Raw genomic sequence first — 23,509 nt, 5'->3', positions numbered from 1 at the left:
CCACTTAGTGTTTCCGTTAAGTAAGTGCTTATGTAAAGCCATTAGGCAGCGAATCTCTAGCATGCTTACAAGACCACAAAACCCAGCAGAGGATGGTCCAATTAACCTGTTTCAGTAACCCTTGGAGCAGGTCCAGAAATTCTTGAAGCAGTAGGAGTACATCTATGTTAAACAGCTGCGAACAGAGACTATTACAAGAGTCTATGTTGTGTAAGGCACCATCTTTATTTACATCAATCACAAGATTTGAAAATATACAAGATGTAACTTCAAACTACGTAATAGGAAGTCAATCCTGCAAAAAAATTCAATTTATTAAAGTATGCGAACACTGAAAATATAAAAACTCTAGCATTACTTTTTTGAGGAGACAAAAGAAGATAGCTTGGATGTTTCCAACAGCTTTCTCAAGCTTCTCTTTGTGTTAGGTCTGGGAAAAGGTGGTGGGTTGGGATTTTAGAATCCAAAACACAACACAAATTCAAAACAAAACAGAACAGTAGTCAGCACTTAGCAGCAGGTACTTTGCTCTTAATGCTACTGAAAAGGCACTTCATAAAAGAATAGCCATTACGTTAATGACGTAAATGTTCTGAGGCAGATTGACAAGGAAGTGCTGCTTGTGCTTCTGAACAGTCTGTCAAATTTGCAGTAGCCTCCACCAGGCCTTCTGAAGAGGTTAAGGATAGTAGAATTCAGCAAAAATTTCTGTGAAAATTAGCTGGGAGTGAGCTCACGGTAAGGGTAATGTTCACCTTATGGTGGCCGAACTCCCCGAGCAAATAAAGTTGACTATTTTTCAGACAGTAACGGTATACACTGTAGTTAGCCTGGTGGAAACTAACTTTGCATAGGGAGCTTTGTGTTACACATACTAATACTTACCGCATCTAGCATTTCAATGTGCTTTTCTATTGGTTTTTATTTTAACAATCTATTGCTACATTGTCCTGTAGGACCAAAGGTGAAACATGCTACTTTTGGTAGCTACTACACGTACCAGATAATCAATTGTCACCTCTAACAATAGATCAACGCCATGATAACTTGTAAGAGTTGGTCCCTTTTCCCAATTTTTCAAATCAAATTTTACAGCTACTGCATCATATACAAGCTACTACACTCTCATAGATGTGACCACAACGTTTTTTTGCATATTGGAAGTATAAAGAACAAAATAGAAATGACACAACAACATGTATGTTACATATAAATAGAACTGACACTATCACACGCCAAAATAGAGACTAACTAGTGTTTTAAAGAGTCTACTTATTGTTTTCTCAAGGCACAACTGCAAGGCACAGGTTTTTGCTAGGCATATTTGTGAGGTTCGAGGCACTAGGGATGAAACTCTAGCTCACCATCATTCCAACCTCGTAAACCAGGACCGCCTATCGCTCGACGTTACATCGCGAGCGTAAGCGGCCCTGGTAAAAAGGCCCTACACATATGGTTATGACGACGTCCCCTGCTTCCCCTCATCGGAAGCAGCGCGCAAAGAACGCTGGGAAGCTATCAACCAATCAGGTTACGTGTTACATCGTTGCTTTGGTTACCCAAAACAAATGGCAGCCGATAGTTTTGCTTCAGCTGTGGAAGACTTGTTTGGATTAGAGCGGCTTCGTCAGCATCAGCAGTCCACCCTACAGACACTGCTTGATGTCAGGGACGTATTTCTAAGTGGAAGGACAGGCGGAGAGAAGAGCCTCTGTTATATGGGCTTTCCAGCGGCAGCGAAAGCCGAGAAGGCCACGGATCTTGCCCGTGACTTCCGTCTGGAGATGAGCTCGTCAGTCCGCTCATTGCCAAATAAGGCCAGCTCATTAATTATTCATGAGCAAGTATCGGCGAGGACCCAGAACCATATGTGTAGGGCCTTTTTACCAGGGCCGCTTACGCTCGCGATGTAACGTCGAGCGATAGGCGGTCCTGGTTTACGAGGGTGCATCATTAATCTGTAAGCCATAATAATGTCAAAAATAGTCTAAAATTGAACAAGCCTGGAGTTTTCCAGACATTTCATAAATTCAAAGTGAAAGAGTGATGTCCCTCCACAGTTAACTATAGTTTAAATACAATAGGAGTGGAACAATGATAAAGCCCTACTCTTACAGGAATGTTTCATTGTACAACTTAAAGGTACCCAGAGCATTTTATGAGGCTTGAAAACTGGAAATATTCTAGTTGCTGTAATCTTTATGAGATTGACATCTAATGCCACTGCCTACCACATTTGCGTGAGGATTTCTTCTCAAAAGTGCTCAAAAGCGGCAGAAAAATAAGCTACATGGTGATCTTCTAGTTTCACGCACCTAGAAATAGACCGATACCATAGCCTGCACACCTCCATCAAAACATAGAAATGCAAAATTAAAACATAAAAATGCAAATATTTGACGGACATGCAGTCACTCTCTCATTGGTCGAACCGCTAATTGTGATGGACAGTCAGGATCAGTCCATTAGGGCTTGGATTTTCTATCAGTTCTCACCACACAACGACATCGTATCTTTGCTCCTTTAATGTTGATATGTAATTGTAGTGTTATTGAAACTTGCTGTATGTAGGGATGACTAGAAATTGGAGTTTTTTTATTCAAGTTTCAAGCCTCATAAAATGCTCTGAATGCCTTTAAGACTTTTAAAACATGTATCTCTTGACTATCAAGAGTTTCAACTATCCCAGGATTGCAGCTGGAACAACCATCAATTTGAGTCTGTACAAGAAGAAATCAAGATCATGTCTAAAACATTTCTAGTCAGTGGGCCTGACTTGTAGTGTAATCTGCTGTTGATTGTCCAGGGCTTCTCTCAGCTTGTTCTCAGTCATGGACAGTCTCTGTTCCAGGATAGACACGGTCTGAAAATAATCAGAACAAGTGTGAGGTTCATGTGTATTCATTTGTATGTCAAAGGTTATGAAAAAGAGACACAAGTAGGGTTTGAAATACCACCTCTATATGAAGGTTAGCACAGGTAAAATCGGCACTACTAAGAACATTTTTCAAGACATTGAAATTGTAAAGTTTCAAATTGAAAGACAAAGAAAACCAGTGATACAGGTAAAGTTTGTCTGGGCAGGTACAATCTTGATTGCAGGTATGAAGACAGTAGTAGTTGTGTTTGATTACTGGTCTAAGGTGTGACATATGACAAGATGTGTACAGCATGCCACAGTCCCATCCTACCTGTGTGATCACGTCTAGCTGCCCCACAATGTGCTCCAACGTGTTGGCCAACTGGGGTGGGATGGTCTGCTTCTCCAGGGGCTGTGTCGTTCCGACGGACGACGCAGGCGGCCCACGCTCCGGTTCCCGCATGGCCACGTCAGCGGACGTGAGTGAGAAGTCCGCCAGGCTGTGGGACACCGCGCCGCTCTGTCCGGCTGCAGAAGTCTGAAAAATAGGGACATCTCCATCTTAGTTATCAGAACTCTACTCTTTACTTGCTACATGTTCGAAAATAATAAAAAAACTGACGGCAATCATTTAAAGAAAATCAGTCACCTAAACCTTGGCTGTCAAATAATAACCTTTCAAGGTCACCTGTGTTCTAAATCTCACAATCATAAATATCACTTTTCCGAATGTGTTTTGATCAACAAAATATAGGAAATAAATGTCTGTTATGTGTTCACTCAGACTTGTAAACTTTCTCCTTTATTCATACTCTGAACCAGTGCAAGGCAGAGTCTGTTAACAAACTGACCTTTGATAAACAATTCTGAGAACTGTAAACCTATTATTTATCATATTCTGGGGTATTTCCACTCAGGAAAACATACTTAAGTGCGGCCTTGTGAGCAGGGATATCTCTTATGTTACCACCTAAAGAAGGACAACAAACTTTATAATCATCTACCATCCCTGTGCCAACTCCAAAGCCTAGTTCCCATCCACTAAAATCCCCAAATGGACGTGTGCTGTTGGCTTCTTTTTGTACATCTTAACTTTTGAAAAGATTGGTTGTCTCCCTAGCAAATAATGTTTCCAAGTACAGACTACACAATATGTAGTACATCCTTGAGTCGAGAAGGACCACTCTTACAAAAGGTTCACATGACTACTGTTGTCCTTCTATCGGAGATGTCCAAATGTCAGCAGGAAATCCCTAAAGCTACTATTATCCTCTAAACTGTCGCTGACGTGGTTAGGTGTCTGCCATTGTTTGAGTGGCGGTCAGAAACCACGGTAAATGTCAGGCCGTGCCCAGTTGTGGTAGGAAGGGTGGGTCCTGTGCTGGAGGTGTGGTGAATACGGCCATTGTTACTGTAATGTGATGTAATTACACCACTTAATTGTAAAGACTGAGTGCTTTGTAACTTTGTCTCCATGACCTTTAGCTACGATGATCAGACTAGACACCTATCCTTTCATAGAGTCAAATCAGGACAGGGACAACAACCATCAAACTTGGTGACCGGTAGTAAAAACTTTAAAGTTGGTGTATCATAGGACATAGCCATCGAGGACGAGTTTGACACATTAGAATTTACTGTCCTAGTGAGTAGTGAGTGTAGATCTTTAATACCAGACACGTGCAATTTGACCTTGAATTGTTAGCCTCCACCAGACCTTTCTATGGGTGGAAGGATTGCAGTATTCGACAAAAAAGGGAAGAATTGGCCAGAAGAGTCAGTCCACGACAAGGTTAATATTTCCCCCACAGTTGCACAGCCGGTCAACCCCTTTAGCCAAATTTTACAGGCAAATTATTCTCCCAATCAGCCAGAGTAGTCAGTCTAGTAGAGACTATTGAATTGTAGAATAAAACAGGACAGTGCAAGCCTTATGTGCTTGCTATAGAGTCATGCTTGTATCCCACACTAACTCCATAAACCTCAATGACCACTATAATCATGGTATCTTTTTGCAACACATGCTTTCTTTCCATACTGGTTTGTTGCCGACTTGTTTTCTCAATCCTACTGCTCAGTTCTTACATGGGAAACTCCAAGGGACAAAGAAAATATTTGTGTAGCTTACTGCAAAGTACAGACATATCCTCATGCCCTTAGGCATTGCAACATTCACGGAAGAGTGGGAATAGGTACAGACTAAATGATAGTAAATCACAATCATTCCAAATACAGAAATTGTTGGTTTGTTTGTATTGCATACTTAGCAAACCGGCTCACTGCATACATGTAACACACCAGGTTTGTACTGAAGAGTACGAGCTGCATATCCGGACAGATTTACTTGATCGAGTCTCACACCGGCATGGACCTCTACTAGTACTCTTCTTTATTTTTATAAGTAATTTTTCGCTCGAGGTGTGGCTCCCATACAACAAGGGACTCCCAATTTAAGTCCTATCCAAGGGACTTTCCTAGCTGAAGCTAGCTATAGGTACCCGTTCACACCTGAGTCAAGGAAATAGGTGTACAGTGTCTTTCCCAAGGGCACAACATTGGGATCTGTCAGGGATTCAAACTCAGTTCCTCCAGGTTCTGAGTCAACAACCCTAACTAACTACAAGACCACCGTGCCACAGAAAAATCACATACAGTGTATTTAGAATTTGTTTAGAATTTATAAAAAAAAGCAGATACATGTAGGTTTATCTACATTTAGTGAACAGTTTTGTTCCTGCCTGAATTACTGAGGTATCATATGAATGATTAATCATAATTATGATATGATACACCATAAGACAGCCCAAGGCAAGGGAAGCTGTGGTCTTTCCTTTTCAAAACACTGTCGACACTCCCTGGCTGTGGTCGACAGCTAGATGTCAGGTGTAATTATTAATGGTCATGTAGTGATTCACAATAGGGTGACTACCTTTGTTCTGGGTAAAGCGACATGTGGTTAGTATGATATCATATCAATTCCCTGACACTGCCCACTGTTGACATAGGAGTGGTTTCTCTTGGGTCATTATCTAACTACTGTACCATTGAATCATGTTTGCATTTTACTGTCCCATAAAAGTTAACAAAAGTAAATAATGTGGTTAGTATGATATTACATCAATTTCCTGACCATGCCCACTATTGACATAGCAGTGCCCTTCCTCCCGTTGTGTAAATTTTACTGTGACAGTGTCCCAAACCCATAAAAAAATCAATTCCCAGGTGGCGAAGTTGTCAAGTTGAAGAAAAAGGGTGTGCTTTGGAGACTGTTCAGACCTTTTTGCAGCTAAATCTATACACAGAGAGATATGTAGTTATACTTTGATCCACATCGATTGTTACAGGATAAGGGCTATATCCATAACATATGAACATTGTTTACTGTTGAACCAATTGATTGACAGGAATAATCTATAAACCAGAATACAGATAACATTGTTTAATTGGTCTTGATTACTGCAGTTCAATTGATAATGCGTTGGGGCAAAACCATGACAACATCACGTTCATATCACCTGTGACTTAGTTCAAGTTGTTTGTAAGAAAAATACTTGAAGTTCAGCTAAACTTTGTTCCGCAAACACTCCAGGCACCACAAACACACACTGTGTTGTCTAAACGATGTTTACTAAACAGGCTTTGCCAGGATGCTGGTGAGACGGACAATAGGGGAGAGTATCATCCCTCTGGCGCCCCCCTGTCATTACTATGTTATGTCAATAATCATAACAACTGTAATCAGGCTAGGAGGAATGCCTTGGTTATACAGAGTGGGAAAGAAATAAAGTGTAATTGGTACTTAAACAGAAGAGGTCCTCTTACTAGAGGTTACACAAGGGTCATTTCTAAGTACAGAAAAAAATTCTAAAGTCTGTACATATTCTATTCAATAAAAACTCATTGAGGGAGGCTTGCCTCTATTGCAAGAACAGGAAAAATCATATGTTCTGTCCAATCGTCCAACAGTGTTTCCAAGAATTGCCCAGAAATACCTGAAAAAGGAAGGGGACAAGAGACAACTGGGACCAGAAATAAGATGACAAAAAAATCACATACATGCATGTATCTACCCTCCCTAAACTGTTACACACACAGATAAATGTATGTAAACAGGGAAAACTTGATCAAAGTTCTCTTGCTCTGATTTTTCTGTACTGTCAAAGACATCTAGGTTCCTTTAGAGTCTAACACCGATCCTGTTGTATATAACTGCTGTACAGTATATGTCCCTGAATTCATGTGCTTTTGCACCTGGTGCCCTGTCTAATGATACGGTTACAGAAGGAAAACTATTTCCTGCCATAAAACGTCGCCCTGGGCTGGGGTCGTCAGGGTCGCCGTGAATGGACACTTTTGTTACAGACAGCTGTGTGCTTTTTAGAGCACCATCTAATTAAATCACCGGTAGTTACAGAAGCCTCAGTAATCATTGGTTTGTACCCTTTCCACACAACACCTGATGGGATAAATACTACTGTGAACTTTGTGTGGTGTGAAACAAAGGTCATATATTCACCAAAAGATCTAGGAAGGTAGTTTTATGGAACAATAAAACCCTGCACCACGTATACTACATGTATAAATGGTAGTGTTGGATCTCACAAAAAAGCTTATGAAACAACAGCAGCGAAGCTAAGATGTGTTGTATAAGGAAAAGTGGCAGAGATCAACATGACTATTTCTTACTTGTTCGAAGTAAATACATTTCTGAGACACATTTTCATCATCTTGGGCTGTCCACAGAACATGTTTTTCCTTGGTAATATGAAAGTGGCAGCATTTGAATTCTTGAATAAGACTATAGGCTAATGTTGCGTGGTAATAAGTGGTCTACCATCAATGCATTGGCAAAGGTACTAGTACAGTATTTTGATGTACACATATATTGAAAAAATTCTGAGACTTCTTTAATAGTTGATTCTGTGAATAAAACTGCTGCAAGTTAAACCTGTATGTAAAACTGCTCTAGAAAAGCTAAAATGAGGCACCAAGTACAAAAAAATGGCTGAAAAGTCTTACAATTCCAAAAAAAAAAAAAAAAATCATACAAAGACCAAAATAACAAAACAGACATCGAAACAAACAAACGAACAACAGAGATGTGGGGGAAAATGTTACATGATACCATATGGCATCTTTTCTTTCCCACGTTGTCCTTTTCTTTATGTAAATAAGCATGCAGAGGCGGATGACTGTGACGGTGATACAGACGTGACCACATATCAATTAATCATCTTAACAAAATGTATGGAGGTTTAATGGGGCAAAATAATTCGAGACCAGCAAATCATCATTATGGCACCTCCCAGACCAATTAATTTTGCCGTCCCCTGAAATAATTGTTAGTAATTATCAGCTGGAGGGCAGCCGTTTGTCTTCACCTGTCACCAGGTGTGCTGACATTACAGATAATAAAACACTTTATTTACACTTTTAACAATTTAGATTTTATGTTTGTGTTTGCTTCGTAACTTGCCACCTTTACCTGTGGGGAAATACCAGCCAATGTCTGATCAAATAGAACCATCACCTTTCAAAAACCCATGTACTTGTACTAAGTTGTAGTTGCCTAGTTACTTGCTACTGCCCTTGGCTATTGTATACAGCTCAACAATGAATTTTCACACAAAAAAATAGTGGGAAGGGTAACATTTGCAGTAAATTAGTGTCTGATAAAAAACATGTGTACGGTTATAATATCTTTTACAAAAAGAAGCAAAAAAGTGTAGCCCCTGGCCCAGTATTCATTTATCTAGTTTGTTAGAGAAATTTGACATCTAACTAACCTAACAGTTTTGACATTTTTGTTTTAGCTCTCTATCAGAAATCCCTTCTGACTCATTTCTCTCTTTTTTTCATGTATCCATTACCCTACAAAATAGTTTCATCACCACAAAATAAGCCTTTGATTACCTAGATGTACTTTTCGTATGAGCCACACATTAGGTAAGCCCTGTTCCCTGTGACATGAGGGAGCAATGTTTGAATGTTCAGTAAGTGGACGTACTTGTGGGTTAGAGAAGAGGGCAGGCCCCACATCCACCACCTCAGGACTGGGGACCTCCAGGTTACGGGGCTCACTCCGTGCATCAAGCTAAGAAACACACAGTACAGCCACTTTACACTGACTTTCCTTTACAACTCCACTGTAGAACAATCTCTAAAAACCTATGTTAAACAAGCTGCACTACATCTCTAAACATGATGACTCTACAGCTTACTGTTTATTCAAATGTTTCGGCAAGCAGATCCACTCTAAGATGCTACCCACTAGTGACAAAATATGAGGTACAGATATAGATGTAAAGCTATACAAAAGTTAGCAAGGCAACAGCAATGCCAGTAAATAAACAGCATGAAGACCGATATTGTGAGGGGAAGTGTCTTTTGTCGGGCCAGTTGTGGGGAAAATATGACACTTCTGTTATTAGTATCAGAGAAGGAGAAGTCACAGTTTACTGTCTGACTGTGTATGGGGAGTGGGGAGGGATATGTTGGGATGGATGTGTGGGGATGGATGTGTGGGGGAAGGGAGGGATGTGTGAGGAGTAGGGGGGGATGTGTGGAGAAGACTGTGGCTGTTCAGACCAAGGTGTTCAGACCTACCTGTGGTACAGCAGGCCTGGGGACCTGTTTGACTGTGTATGGGGAGTGAGGAGGGATGGGTGGGGAGTAGGGAGGATGTGTGGGGTGGGGAGGGATGTGTGGAGGAGCTGTTTAGACCTACCTGTGGTACAGCAGGCCTGGGGACCTGTCTGACTGTGTGAGGAGAGCGGGGAGGGATGTCGTGGATGTGAGGAGGAGGCTGGGGCTGTTCAGTCCTGGCTTTGTGAGATTTCAGGACCTCGCTGTAGTCTACCTGGTCAAAATTCGTCTTCCACACCATAACCTATACAAAGCAAAAATTAAAATAGTTTTAAGAAACTATAGACGAAAGGCTTAGAATACAATACGCAGACTCATATCAATCAAGGCATTGTATATCACTATATAACAGAATTCCCTGTCTTCACCATTGGTAGCCTGGTTTCAACCAAGCCCCGTGTCCGCCCGCCGCCTGTAACGGCTATCCACCCGCGGGGAGGGGAGAGAAACCCCCGGACAGCTGGAGTTTGCGTGATACAGACTACACCATTGGCACTGATATTGCAAATGCAGGTACGCCACCTAGCAGTTACAATCAAAATTGCAGGGACAAACTCACCTGTTCATCTGAACCTCCAGAAGCAAAGAAGTCCCCTGCCCTGGAGAAGGCAACAGTGGTGGCTGGACCCTAGAGATCAGATAAAGCAAAAAATTCCACATGACATTTTCAATCCAAGTTTGACAGAAATATCAGCATACTTTACATCTTGCACATTGAATGTTTACTGTACAATATATATACTCAGCATGTAGGCTAGGCAAGCCTGATTACTAGTATAAGGCAAACATGCAGAACAAGGTCTATGTAAGGGAACACTGTAAAGTGGAACATCTGCCAAATGTGGCAACTAGTTTCCCACTAAACTCAACTTGAAGTTCAAATCCTGTTACCTGATGGCCATGTAAAGTATAGAATAGTCGCCCCTCCAGAAGGTCCAGGATTTTCAGTGTTGAATCGTTGGAAGCTGTGATGAGGTAGTTTCCAGACGAATGGAAGGAAAGGCCATTCACAGCAGCAGTGTGGACTGGGGGAGCAGGAAAGTTATTTAGTGTCTGTTTATTCTGTACAAGTAACATGTATCTGTTTCTTTATGGTATATCATTGAAGTATTCTGAAGCAAAGTTGAACTGAAATTTCCAACACAAAAGACTTATCATATGAGAAAAAAGGAAACTCCAAGAAATAGCTGTGCATCGAGGTTCAAGAAGCACATGGTATTGCTTCGAGGAGAAACACCCTCTGGAACTGAGATATTCTTTCAACTCTAACAAAGAAAATGTGACGGTGCAGGAAGGACACCTATTGACACAAAAGAGTACTGCACTTTAAACATTGGCAAAGTCAGTTGGCATCAAATCTGAACTTTTTCCATGCAGTAACCTAGCCAAATATTGTGACTTCGCCAATAACATAGGCAGTGTCTTCAAAACATGTCAATGCTTGATCATGGGTAAAAGTTTTCTTGAAAATGGGCAAAATTATCTTTTTGGACTTCTCGTAGAAAGGTGGCACAAAGCAAGCCGTACCTTGGTAATGCTGCAGTAGTCTGTTTGTCCTGATGTCCCACACCTTAACTGTAGAGTCTGTACCAGCTGCTGCAATACAGGTGCCACTGGGGTGGAACGCTACACTGTTCACAAATCTGGAAAATAACACAAAACAGGATCGTACACGCATTGTAAACACAAAGTGTGGCATGGTGGACATTTGAGACTTTTGATCAAACACAAGGAAACTAATTCATCATACAACTTTTTTATGGTGCTTCAATGTTTATCACATATTCTCAATCATTTTTGAATGTACATGTATTCTTATCATAAGAATATTTGAAAAAATGATGAGTGCATAGTTCTATTATCAACTAATTATACCTCAAACCAGAAACATTGTTGCTTTTTTGGTGTGAAGGTTGCTTAGAACAAAATTTACATCATTAGAACATTGTACATGCTGCATTACTATACATATTATACCATTACAAAATCAAAGTGTTCAGTGCTCCTTTACCCTCCATGTTCAAAGAAGGTGTGCACACACTCCTTGGTGTTCCTGTCCCACAGTTTGACTGTCTTGTCATCACTACCTGAGACAATCATACGTCCATCTGGAGAAAACCTGAAGCAACGAAGGAAAATAACACTCATAACAGAGCCTTAAGAAACCCAATGAATTAGAGGTGTTAAGCTAGTATGTCTTGGGGTCTTCAACATCCCTTCAGTGCTGGAGTATGCTACCAAATAGCTACTAGTCTGACATATCAATATTTAGCATTGTTGATGACTAACTGTCTGAAAATCCCGCTCTCATCAATTTATTAGCCGTTAGTCAAGAATGACTTTTAAGGAACCCAAACTTCCTTTCTATTTGACATTGGACAATATCTACATTGACTTTATGATTAGTCATGAAATCCTCTACCCATAAGAAATGGTTTACAATCATGAAGAAATTACAAAAACAAAGTGTTAACTATTACCATACCTGGCACACCTGACCCAGTTCATGTGTTGGTTGAGAGAAAACTGAAACTTCTGTCTGTGGACTGTCCACACCTGCAGCAGAAATCAGCATCTTACATCTTCATATGGAACAGTATGATTACAAATAAACCTCATATTGTTAGCAAAAACAAGATAAGGTATCAACGCTTCAAACAATGCACTAAAAGTTGAAATACTAGTTCACAACTCTGCCAATAGTACGTAAAGACTTTTATCTTCTTCTAGACTACCATCACACAATAACTATAATACTTCAATCAAAAACAATGAACAGAAAGAAGAGAAACTGGACATACCTTAACAGACTTGTCATCTGATGCTGTGAGTAGAGACTGTCCATCAGGAGAGAAGTCCACACTCCGTACTGTCGCAGTGTGAGCTTTAAACACTGTGGACTCTCCCTTCCTGTCAGGGTAGGGGCCAAATAAGCATCAGTCATTCAACCACAGGCTTTACAGCTAGTAGAACATTGCTTCAAAGTTTGGGATAGAAATTGTTAGTGTGGGCATGATAGCCAAGAATCTTTCAATATACAAGAGTTTCCTCCAAGATGCATGCATAATTTGGATTATACACTGTATTTGTAAAGATCAGAATAGAAGATTTGCGAGATTTCGTAGTGAAAGTGTTCTCTACTTACACGCTGGGTATCCACAGTCGTACTGTCTTGTCTCGAGAGGCCGACGCCACCAGGTGTCCCGAGGGAGAGAACACTACAGACATCACCGCATCCTGCAAGACATATTTACAATGTATCACAATGAAATATATAAGTGTAAGTCGAGTCATGGCCTTTATTTTCCGTCAAAATGCTTGTTCGGCCCACACTGCCACTTTGCAACAATGTTGAAGTGGAGAGGTCATGGATAAGAGTAAAGAAAAAACATTTTACATGTACTATATGTAGTAAACAGCATTACCATCATACATAATAAGTAGAAATACAACACAACAAATAATTGGGGCATTAAAACTATTTTCAAAGCTTAGAATGTTGAAATTGCCCAAGACAAGAAATTGATGGGAAGCAAAAATGCAAGGCTCTGCAAACACTGCAGTTCTTAGAGTTCAACCATGATCATATTTAAGTTTCTTGATGTTGTATTTTTAGACGATTAGAGAAGTCTCAGTATGACATTCAACAATAAAAGATTTCAATTAAGAAACAAAATAAAAGACATACCTTGTGTCCAACAAATCTATAGGCTCTCATCTGAGGTTTGAAGTTCCAGACCATGAGACAGGAGTCCATGGAGCCCGAGGCTGGGGGAGGAACAACAAGTCAAATTTGGGTAGAAACACGTCCAACTTACCCTTCCTCCAGGAAGCAGTGATGTCCTACCATATATTTTGCCCACATAATCCTCATCACAAGAAGTTCATCATGTCAAGAATATAACAACTACAAAAACAATAACAAAAGATAATTTCAGGCCTTTTGTTATTCTTGCTTAGTAGTTCTGACAGGGAATTAGGCATCTATTCCAACTTCAAGACGTACCGAGTTGCTTCATGTTGGGGTTGAAGTCCACACTGGTGACTGTGTCTCTGTGTCCCTTGAAGTGTCTCTCCAGGGTGGGGTCCTCCTGAAGAGGCACAAACATTAACATCAATTAGGAATATGACTTCAGCATCATGTTGAATGGTTACTTAATTATCAAACACGTAAACTAATTTTTTTCCTGATGTAGATTTAGCTTGACAGGAAGAACAGTTTGCTTCACTAGAGTTATGAAACTTATGATTATAACATATGATATAAGGAGGTTCACGATTTATGCACAAAGTCAAAAGTGAAGGCCCCTGACTTGTAAACAGTTCTTGTGTTTTGTTTATGTCTCAGGGGCCTTCACCTTTGACCTTGCACATGCATACAAAGAATAGTGAACCTCCATATTTTTTTTAATTATCATTTGTGGCATATTTGTCAAGATACACCCACTGATCAGCACAGGGACATTTGGAGACATCTGCTAGCATTAACAATAGCTAACAAAAAAGCAAGCTATACAGAAAATGAATCATTTGGACTAGAAAAGTACAATTTCTTTTCTTGTTTTATAAAATTTATTACTGAACACAGACAAGTATATTTTGAAGAGGCTGTCAATAGGTCAATAAATTATAACCATGGCTGTTTTCATTTCCTCTTGTCATGAGATATGACAGGACTTAAATGAATTAAGAAATTTTGTCGTCCTTTCTTTGCCTGTACCATGCTGCTGGTTGTACTTCAACTTGGCCCGAGTAAGGTCAGAGTAACCCCCTCCCACAGTGCTGACGTTACCTACGCTACAAAAACATCGTATCTACAGTACATAGATCGACTCAAATACAGCGTAAAAAGTGACTTACCAACACAGACGTCATGATCGATGCCGCTGATGTTTCCTTTCAATGAATAAAAAGCAGGAAATCCCAAAATAAAGTCGCCAAACTGCAAAACACCGACACAGCCTCCAAAACAATGATTTCAAAAATGGCGGTTATGCCACCGACTGCGCATGTCCGGTAGCCTCGTTCTGGATTCAAACATGGCGGCGCCCTCGGTCAGAAAAAAATGATTTTGTTGTTTTGATTTGTATTTTCGAGGAATAATGATGTTCTTAGACCTACTTTTCCTTCTATGGTGTCATATTTCGTGTGCATTTGTTGTTACCGTTATTTTCCGCTAAAGTTGCCGTCTATACGTGTTTGAAAGGTCTCATTAGATCGATTTGGGGATGGTGTAGCTGTATGGGGAGGGGGGCGTTGTTATCTCCATGAAATCATGAGATACTGTTTTGCTTGCGTTTGGTGTCTGTGTGTATGTTTGTGTCACCGGACGCTTAAAGTCGCCATAACTGTAGAACCTGTACATGGATTGAAATGATTTTTGGTATGTGGGTGGGTGTCAGGTAGAGGAAGGTCAAGGTCGATTTTGGGCTTCCTGGCATGTGTGACTGGAACTGCAATGGCGTATTTGTTAAAATCTTAAATGTAGAAGAACTGAAGAGTGGATGGACAGATCGTCATGTTCTTTGGTACACAGGTAGGTTAGACCAAGTGGTACACACTTAAGTGCAAACTATGCAAATGAGACCGAATTTGCATAAGTTAGGAGGTAAATCGTTTGCATGTGTGTCGTCGGATGCTTAAAGTCAGCATAACTGTAGAACGTGTAGATGGATTGTAATGATATTTGGTATGTGGGTATGCGCTGGGAGGAGAATGGTCAAGGTCGATTTTGGGCCCCCTGGTTTGTGTCCCTGGAACTGCAATGGCCTATTTGTAAAAATGTTCTAAAGGGGTTTAACTGAAGAGAGGATCAACAGATTTTCATGTTATTTGGTACGCTGGTAGGTTGGACGGAGATGTACACACTGAAGTGCAAATCATGCGAAGTTATTGTGTTTGTGTGTGTGTGCGCGTGTGTGTATGTTTGTGTCACCGTGTTTGTATGTATGTGTCACCGGACGCTTAAAATCAGCATAACTGAAGAACGTGTGGATGGATTGAAATGATATTTGGTATGTGGGTAGGTGCTGGGAGGAGAAAGGTCAAGGTCGATTTTGGGCCCCCTGGTATGTGTCACTGGAACTGCAATGGCGTGTTTGTAAATATTTTCAAAGAATAACTGAAGAAAGGAGCGACAGATTTTCATGTTATTTGATACGCAAGTGGGTTGGGCAGAGATGTACAAACTGAAGTGGTAATTATGCAAATTTGGACTGAATTTGCATAAGTAATGGGGAATATCTACTTCTCCATTGTGGGTATGGGCTTTGAGGTCACATCTGTTGAATCCATTGGTCTCTTATCTAGGGCGAGTATTCCCTAATTCCCAACAGCTGGTGGTTCCGCTGCCCAAAACCAAGTAGATGTAAGGGTGGTAACTCTACTAATGGTGTTGCAGAAAGTTATATGTATCTTTTGTTTCATAGTACGGATGTTATATTTAAAATGTAGGTACCTTCAGAACAGGTCAATACACCTGACAATAATTTATGCTAATGAGGACCTAATTCACATAATTTATGCATAATCATGTTTTTCCCTAACCGTAAAAGCTGTGGCTGTCATATGTGAGATGTAGGTACCACTAGGAAAGGTGAATACACCTGGACATAAATTATGCTAATGAGGACCTCATTTGCATAATGTATGCAGAAACATGTATTTCCCTTACCATAATAGCTGCAGATATCATATTTGAGATGTAGGTTCCTTCAGGAAAGGTTAACACACTTGTCCATGAATTATGCTAATGGGGACCTCATTTGCATATTTTATGCGTAAATGTGTATATCTCCTACCGTAAAGGCTATGGATGTCATATTTGAGATGTTGGTACCATTAGGAAAGGTAAAAAAGCCTGGCCATAAATTATGCTAATGAGGGCATCATTTGCATAATTTAGGCATATCCCTTGCCGTAAAGGCTACGGATGTCATATTTCAGATGTAGGTAATTTTAGGAAAGGTGAACACACATGGCCATAAATTATGCTAATGAATATCATTTGCATAATTTATTCATAAATGTGTATTTTCCTTACCGTTAAAGCTACGGATGTCATATTTTAGATGTATGTACTTTTAGGGAAGGTGAATACACCTGTCCATAAAATATGCTGATGCGGACCTCATTTGTATAATTTAGGTATAACCTTGTATTTCCCTTACTGTAAAGGCTACGGATTTCATATTTGACATGTAGGTACCTTTATGAAAGGTCAGAAAACCTGGCCATAAATTATGCTAATGAGGAGTTTTTGCATAATATATTCATAACCCTTACTTTAAAAGCTACTGATGATATATTTCAGATGTAGGTACCTTTAGGAAAGCTGAACACACCTGACCATGCTAATACAGACCTTGTTTGCATAATTTATGCAGAAACTTCAGGATTCCCTTACACTACAGTAAATGCTAAGGGCGTCATATTTGAGGTGTAGGTAACGGGAGGGGAATATCCTGCATTTTCCCGAAAATGTTGCCTTTCTAGGTTCTATTACATGGATACCCTCTGGCACACAAAACAAAACAACCAGCGGCAACAACAAATAACTAGGGAAAATAAACACATCTCATATAAAAACAAATTTCATGGAGATTTTGGGTCTTCGGACTCTTGTTTGTTTTGTTGAAAGTTAAAATATGATGTCATAAGACTTTACCACCTATTGCTACTCATTTATGAAACAGCTTCAAGTTTATGCTAAATCCAACAAAACAAAAGAGCCTTGTTAGAATTTTCCATCTGATTTCATCTGATAGAGACGGAAGGATCATCACACTTTGATGTCAGACTCAAAGACTGCAAGGACAGAAGACCCAAGCACACGTAGGAGGAGTCATCATCATGAGGAGGAGCTGGTTCACTTCAGAATAGTCAGGTTTATGATGGAGTCAGGTGAGAGGCGTTTTTTCATTACAATAACTACTACAACTGGCCATTGGATATGAGACAGACCATGTTAAAGTACTCTCACCTCTCAAATAGAAGTACCCCCTGGAATAGAAGTACCCCCCGGACAAATTTTCAAAATGTAATATAAGTACCCCCTGGAATAAAAGTACCCCCCGGAAATTTTCAAAAATCGACAGTCGAGGCTAGGTAAACTGTGTCCATACATGTACAACTGTCACTGTCAGAGGGAAATAAGATAATAAGCAGGTAGGTAACTTATATTTAGTCAATTATGCCATACCTATTAAGTATATAGATATTGAACAGAATAACTGTCCATAGCTTGTTCAAATCATGATGATCTTCCTCGCCTCTTCGTAAAATATAATAGTAATATTGAAAAATTGGGCATAGGTTCCCCGCTATGACCCCTAACCGGGGGCCACGGTGCTTTCAAATTCAACAAGTGAAAATGTACATGATACATGCTTTTTCTACTTGGAACTTGAAGCAAGTGATCAAAGAAAATTGTTATATCATTTTATTATGACTGACAATCAGTGACATATAACAAAAATCATCAGAGTACTTTTAAAAGTTAAATGTACCTGATCATATTTTCTAAAGACATCAACCACAAAAAAACACAAATATGAACACAGTCCTTCCACAGAAGAAATATGTCTATAAACTTTTGCTCCATAGCGTCGAAAACAAAGTGAGACGCTCGGATTTCGAGTTCCCGCGGTAAATCCCACAATATTGAACAGAGATCGACTGTAAAAGTAGCTCAACGTCACAGACCGCACATACTAAGAAGTTACCCATTACTTGTTGACACTAGAAACCCGCGGTGAACCGCCAAAATTGGGAAAATCTTACGATTATTTAAAAAAATAAACCCTCTGAAAATAAATATGGCGCTGTGTGTCTATCGTTGCCCAAAAAATATAATATTTCCCATGCGTTTACGGTATCATTTTAAAGATCGGTATCCGCACTACGCAATATGCTGCTAGTTTTACTGTCGCCATGCCTGAGAGTGGCGGCCATGTTTCGCGATGTCGCGCTGTTGTTTACCGAATCATATCGGACATATTTCTGCCGTTTTAGAGATTTTGTGGCCTCAAAACACATATCACAAGGGAAATTAAGTTATGATTATTGTTTTAACGTGTTACATGTCTTCTGCGAACAAATAATTCTTCCGCCGCGCTGCCGATACTACGGATATAGTGGTCAGGAAATTATTATTCCCCGTGAAGGCGTGCACCCTACTCCACACGTTTTTTGATCAGCGTGCTTTGGTTTACGATGTAAATAGAGACTATCAAAGTTATTTATATGAAAATTGTATTTTAAAATGTCAATGTCGCGTCTTATTTTCCGGTTTACTTTGTAGCGTCATAGCGATATCGACCGATATGTTACGAGTGCCGCCAGGATACTTTTCACAGGGCCGTCAAAGCGGCGAGAAAATCAACGCCGGTAGGCCGAAAAATAGCGAATTACGAGCAAAAATACCGCGGAAATATGGGCAGAAAAACCTTAACTTACGATTTTAGAGGGATTCCTGGTTTGCAAAGCCTCAATTTTTCAAAAAAATAATAAACGTACCGTCTAGAATAAGAAAGTACAGGGTGGAACTATTGGCGAAAAAAAATAAACGTACCGGTACGTTTATTTGAGAGGTGAGAGTAATGAATTTATAAGTTACGTCAGAACTCAGAAATATGGGATTACGAAGACATTGATTTTTCAGATCTTAAGAGTATTAAACATAGTATGGTTGATCCCGTTCTTAGCATACATTCTCATGTTTAAATAAAATAATTTATTTTCAAGTATTCAAAGTGTGTGAACGTGTTTTGCAGTTCTCGTCCTTAACAATATCACTATCATGTCAAATACAGAACAGACAAGTAACTTGTTTTGCTTTGTTTGACAGGGATCAAACTGAGGATGACATCTGTTCCCATGGCAACAGCAGCCATCATTTACCATAGGTTCTTCTCTGTCTGCAGACTACAGGACTATGATCCTTACGTAAGTAACTTCAGTTGAAGTGAATCCTTTGTTGCACTGCAGTGGTTTAGAGTAGACATTCTACTAGACAACAATCCATACAGAAGTGTCAAAGTCATGTCTATCAGAGAATGGGATGATCAGCTCCAACATGCAAGAAAGAGACTGAAGTACAAACAATGTATTGCTATTTCAGGCATTTGGCCGTACTGGAGTGCCATATTACCTTAGTTTATGACAAGTCAGACTTGTAAAAAATGTTTTAAACTTCTTTATTTCTACGTTGATGAAGGTTAGACATCCAGGTAGTAAGCCATCTTATATGCCAAAAATGCCTAAATTGTCTTAACCTCATAAACATATCTATTCAGAGTTTTGGTATGAATCTGGTTTTCCAGTCCTATCGTTAGTCACTGACAAAAGACAGCGGATGCTGTCTGAAACGTCTGTTTCTAAATTTTATCCAGTTGCTTGAGTAACTATTTTTGGCATTTCTTTACTTCTAGCTTATAGGTATGACAGCCATTAGTTTGGCATCCAAGGTGGAAGAAGAGCATCTGAAGATCAGAGATGTCATCAATGTTTGTTACAGGTATGTTACTGTTAGGTCTTATTCTTCAAGAATTATCAAAGTATTCTCTCTAATGGTACTGTCAAACCAAGGGGAACAAGAAGTGGAGGTCTTAATAAAAACTCTTATACTGCCAATGCAAAATGGGTAAACAACATACTGTAGATATTGGTCAACAGTACACAGGTACACAGAACTCAGTTCCAGTAACAATGTCAAACTTTGTTGTGAATTTTTTTTGTGATGTAATTTATTATGACATCATGTTGTATCAAATGATTGACAGGACTCGTCACATGGACAAGCCTCCCCTTGAGTCCCAGACAGAGCTGGCAGACCTGAGACAGGCCATGGCAAGCTGTGAACTCCTCATCATGAGAGTGCTGGGCTTCAATGTGACCAAAGAACTGCCACATAAGGTTAGTCTGTGGTTCATTTAAACATCAGGACATAATCAGTTTAGGTCTTAGTCAACAACAGAAGTGGCTTATTTGCTTTTGGTTTTCTATCCAATGCGACTAATGTCACATCAAACAGCAAATTCAGGGCACTTTTGATATTTAAAATGCAAACATTTTTCCCTGCAAACATTGAAATTATCTATCACTTTGATATTGCAAATTGTATCACTGTACTCATTAACGGTACATGTATCAAAACTTGCAGATGAAATTTGATTTATGTACATCTTTCATTCCACAGTACCTTCTCCACTACCTGAAGACCCTAGGAGACTGGATGGACGCCAGTGTGTGGAACAGAACCCCTATCAGAGACACCGCCTGGGCCATGCTGAGGGACCTGTACCATGGGAAGGTCTGTCTGCAGCACAAGGCTCAGCACCTTGCTGTGGCTGTCCTGTACTTCAGCCTCCTGTGCTACGGTATTGAAGTGCCTCTGAACAACCAGGCTGAGACAGAATGGTGGAAGGTTGGTTGGTTTGGTTTGTATTGATTAGAGCTAACTCCATTGGTGGCAAATCAATTAAAACTGAAATATGTCTGCATAGTTTCAAGTCAATTTGATTCTACTGGGGGGGTGTCTCTGATAAGGGATGAATATTTGCAGTATTTTTATATAATACAAGTTTTAAGTGTGAAGTTTCCTTCCATACTTTTTGTCTTCAATAAAGTTTCTTCTTTTCTGTGTTGCAGGTGTTCTCTGACGACATCTCTGAAGAACAGATTAAGAACATCATAGAGCAGATCATGGATGTCTATGACTTAGAGAAAAGGTTGTGACCAAGACCCGGTAGAATAGACAGCAAAGTTTGGAAGAATACAATATGCTTACCTCTACATTATGGGTTTCTTAGGTCTGGGATGACTACAGAGCTGTGTTTTGCCAAGTTCCATCTAATATTCTCAACCAAGTCTGTCAGAATCTGATATCATATTACTGGTATAATGTAGCATGAAAAGCAACCTTAAGAACTAAATGTAAGATAAATACGATGGTACAAGTACTGATGCATTTGTCTACATTCCCATTCTCTCTCTTGTTACAGTGTAAGGAAATAACACATGAGATGAAGTTGTAAATACAAATATGTACAGATAGAATGGAAGCTTCTTTAACCTTCTCCATGCTGCCTGAAGTCATAACCAAAACAAATTTGTTGCCAAACAGCTAACTTAGCAGGCTGAAGGTTGACTTGTCTTTTATAAAAGTACATGTATCAATGTATTTGATGTTTATATATTCTTAAATATATCCTTGTACATATTGTAAATATAAGCTAAGGAAATGGACAAAAACGCAAATGGACAAAATGTAATATACATTTTATTTTATAGATACAAAAATAAACTCTGTGTCCAGACAGACATATTTGTTTATGTCCTCCATCACTCTGTGTGCAAGAGTAGTTGTCTGCTAGATGCTGCAAAAGCCATAAGAAATGGAGAAACCTGAAAAAGACAACATTATTGTCAGCACTTGCAATTGACAACATGGAAAATGGCAAGATTTCATTGTCATCCCCTTTTGATATCAAGACATTGCCTGTTCCAACTTTTTAAAAGAATCTGCAAAACAGAAAAGAGGAGAGGGTATCTGTATGAAGTAGACAGGTACTTATTAAAATGCAAAATCTCAATAGAGATATGACAGTCTTTCTGCTGATTACTGCAGAAATGGATGGGCCAAAAGAAAATTGAACTTGGGACTTCGTGTTATAAACAAAACTCAGAGAAAGTATTCCTTTTCTGAACAGTTAGTAATTATTATTTATTATTAACGTACATAAAGTTATCTCACCTGGTGAACCCTGAAGGCACATGGTTTCTCATCATAGTAACTCAGCATTGTCAGGGCACCCCATAGCTTCACCATGTTACTGTGTATAATGAATAAGATTCAATATCAATGTACATTTTTGTATATGTTTAACTGTTGAACGTGTAATTCAAACAAAGGGCTGCCATTGTTTGGACGCAAGTTGTATCATTCATAATCCTTTTTACTGCTCTTAATACAGTAACATTATATGGATATTATTGTTCTTAATAGCACACTGGTTTTATGATCCAAAATGGACATACCTGCCTGCTACCCTTAAGATGGCTGACATGGTCTCATCCTCATATTTCAGGATATCAATTTGGATAGCAGCGCCCACCTGTAACAAAAATAAACAAGCTAAACCTTGATCGGACTCTCAGAGTAACATCATGCATCTTATAATATATTTGTTTTGCAATTGTTCCAAAATACATGAAATGGTCCATTTCTCTGAATGCAAAGTTGACCAACTTAAGTGTTGTTCTGTCTTGAAATCAATATCATCTTCTTACCTCTCCATACATGGACATCATAGCCTTCATGATCACAGTTCTAAACGTCAAGACATCAACAGTCATTGTCTTGTCTTCAAACTCCCTGAAGAGGTAAACAAACAACAAGATCAGAATCTAAGTGATGCAATTGATTTCACAACATCAATGATCAAATGTGAAGAATCTTAACCTTGTTATTAGCCATCTAACTACTAATAACTTTATTATAACCTTACTGTCACTGATTAATACCGTAACACCGTTACAAAATTGTACGTAATTCTGCTAACATAACACAGGCCAATAATGTCCTTGCACAGGCCATGTTATGTGTATTAGCTTTGGTTATATTTCTATCTATGGCTTTCTGATTAAGAACAAGGATATTTAACATAATTTTAAGTAAAAGTAGCCCAGAATAATTTTTTCAGTAAAAAAAATCAGCAGTTTGTTCATGTTGCTGAACTACAAAGTCAGAGAACACGTGCTTACAATAACACTTTCAAATAGTAGAAAGGTGCGTCTCCTTTGCTGACGATCCTCTTCATTGTTAAACCTCGCAACTTCTTGTCAGAAACTACTAGAAGACAGAAGTTTTTAAGTATTTGCCTGCACTGAGACCCGCAACAGAACAAATCCGCCCTCCCCACTTTTCGTCTGTGAAATGGGGGCCTCGCTATTCCCATAATGCCTCACCAACATTTTACTCGTGTCTTTTATTGCAATAAAGAT

General features: G+C 39.4%; 3 protein-coding genes across 4 annotated transcripts; 1 reads left to right on the top strand and 2 right to left on the bottom strand.

Moving 5' to 3' along the window:
- Positions 1-202: 202 nt before the first annotated feature.
- On the bottom strand, positions 203-14,496 carry LOC136435385 (POC1 centriolar protein homolog A-like). 2 transcript variants are annotated; one of them, XM_066428849.1, is made up of 14 exons: positions 14,366-14,496; positions 13,512-13,596; positions 13,194-13,273; positions 12,651-12,742; positions 12,307-12,415; positions 11,991-12,061; positions 11,517-11,624; positions 11,033-11,148; positions 10,397-10,530; positions 10,065-10,133; positions 9,588-9,749; positions 8,868-8,954; positions 3,192-3,398; positions 203-2,863 (listed from the first exon to the last, which is right to left on the bottom strand). In XM_066428849.1, exons 1-14 carry the CDS (start codon positions 14,378-14,380, stop codon positions 2,759-2,761), a joined length of 1,440 nt encoding a protein of 479 aa, XP_066284946.1. In that variant the 5' UTR covers positions 14,381-14,496; the 3' UTR covers positions 203-2,758. The 2 variants fall into 2 exon arrangements, with proteins under 2 accessions (XP_066284946.1, XP_066284947.1); XM_066428850.1 differs by lacking the exon at positions 8,868-8,954.
- Positions 14,497-14,526: 30 nt separating this feature from the next.
- Positions 14,527-22,758, top strand: LOC136435386 (cyclin-Q-like). The gene is made up of 7 exons (XM_066428851.1): positions 14,527-14,559; positions 17,272-17,407; positions 19,353-19,450; positions 19,936-20,021; positions 20,287-20,419; positions 20,703-20,930; positions 21,155-22,758. Exons 1-7 carry the CDS (start codon positions 14,545-14,547, stop codon positions 21,239-21,241), a joined length of 783 nt encoding a protein of 260 aa, XP_066284948.1. The 5' UTR covers positions 14,527-14,544; the 3' UTR covers positions 21,242-22,758.
- On the bottom strand, positions 21,773-23,459 carry LOC136435387 (ribonuclease P protein subunit p14-like). The gene is made up of 5 exons (XM_066428854.1): positions 23,270-23,459; positions 22,796-22,880; positions 22,544-22,620; positions 22,260-22,338; positions 21,773-21,910 (listed from the first exon to the last, which is right to left on the bottom strand). Exons 1-5 carry the CDS (start codon positions 23,323-23,325, stop codon positions 21,848-21,850), a joined length of 360 nt encoding a protein of 119 aa, XP_066284951.1. The 5' UTR covers positions 23,326-23,459; the 3' UTR covers positions 21,773-21,847.
- Between the last annotated feature and the right edge of the window lie 50 nt (positions 23,460-23,509).

This window comes from Branchiostoma lanceolatum, chromosome 5 (genome assembly GCF_035083965.1).
Source record: "Branchiostoma lanceolatum isolate klBraLanc5 chromosome 5, klBraLanc5.hap2, whole genome shotgun sequence".
Classification (NCBI taxonomy): Eukaryota; Metazoa; Chordata; class Leptocardii; order Amphioxiformes; family Branchiostomatidae; genus Branchiostoma; species Branchiostoma lanceolatum.
This window is presented reverse-complemented; position numbering and strand designations above follow the sequence as displayed.

What these genes read in the sequence shown, in the direction of transcription:
- LOC136435385 (XM_066428849.1), bottom strand. An exon ending in ATACTTTACATGGCCATCAG is followed by an intron (nt 10,134 to 10,396) that starts GTAACAGGATTT and finishes TCTGATCTCTAG; the next exon opens with GGTCCAGCCACCACTGTTGC. An exon ending in CCAGGCCTGCTGTACCACAG is followed by an intron (nt 8,955 to 9,587) that starts GTAGGTCTAAAC and finishes TGTGTTTCTTAG; the next exon opens with CTTGATGCACGGAGTGAGCC.
- LOC136435387 (XM_066428854.1), bottom strand. Translation starts at nt 23,325, where the DNA reads ATGAAGAGGATCGTCAGCAAAGGAGACGCACCTTTCTACTATTTGAAA. An exon ending in TACTATTTGAAAGTGTTATT is followed by an intron (nt 22,881 to 23,269) that starts GTAAGCACGTGT and finishes TTACCTCTTCAG; the next exon opens with GGAGTTTGAAGACAAGACAA. An exon ending in ATCTTAAGGGTAGCAGGCAG is followed by an intron (nt 22,339 to 22,543) that starts GTATGTCCATTT and finishes CATTATACACAG; the next exon opens with TAACATGGTGAAGCTATGGG.
- LOC136435386 (XM_066428851.1), top strand. An exon ending in CAGGTTTATGATGGAGTCAG is followed by an intron (nt 17,408 to 19,352) that starts GTGAGAGGCGTT and finishes TTTGTTTGACAG; the next exon opens with GGATCAAACTGAGGATGACA. An exon ending in CCAAAGAACTGCCACATAAG is followed by an intron (nt 20,420 to 20,702) that starts GTTAGTCTGTGG and finishes TTCATTCCACAG; the next exon opens with TACCTTCTCCACTACCTGAA.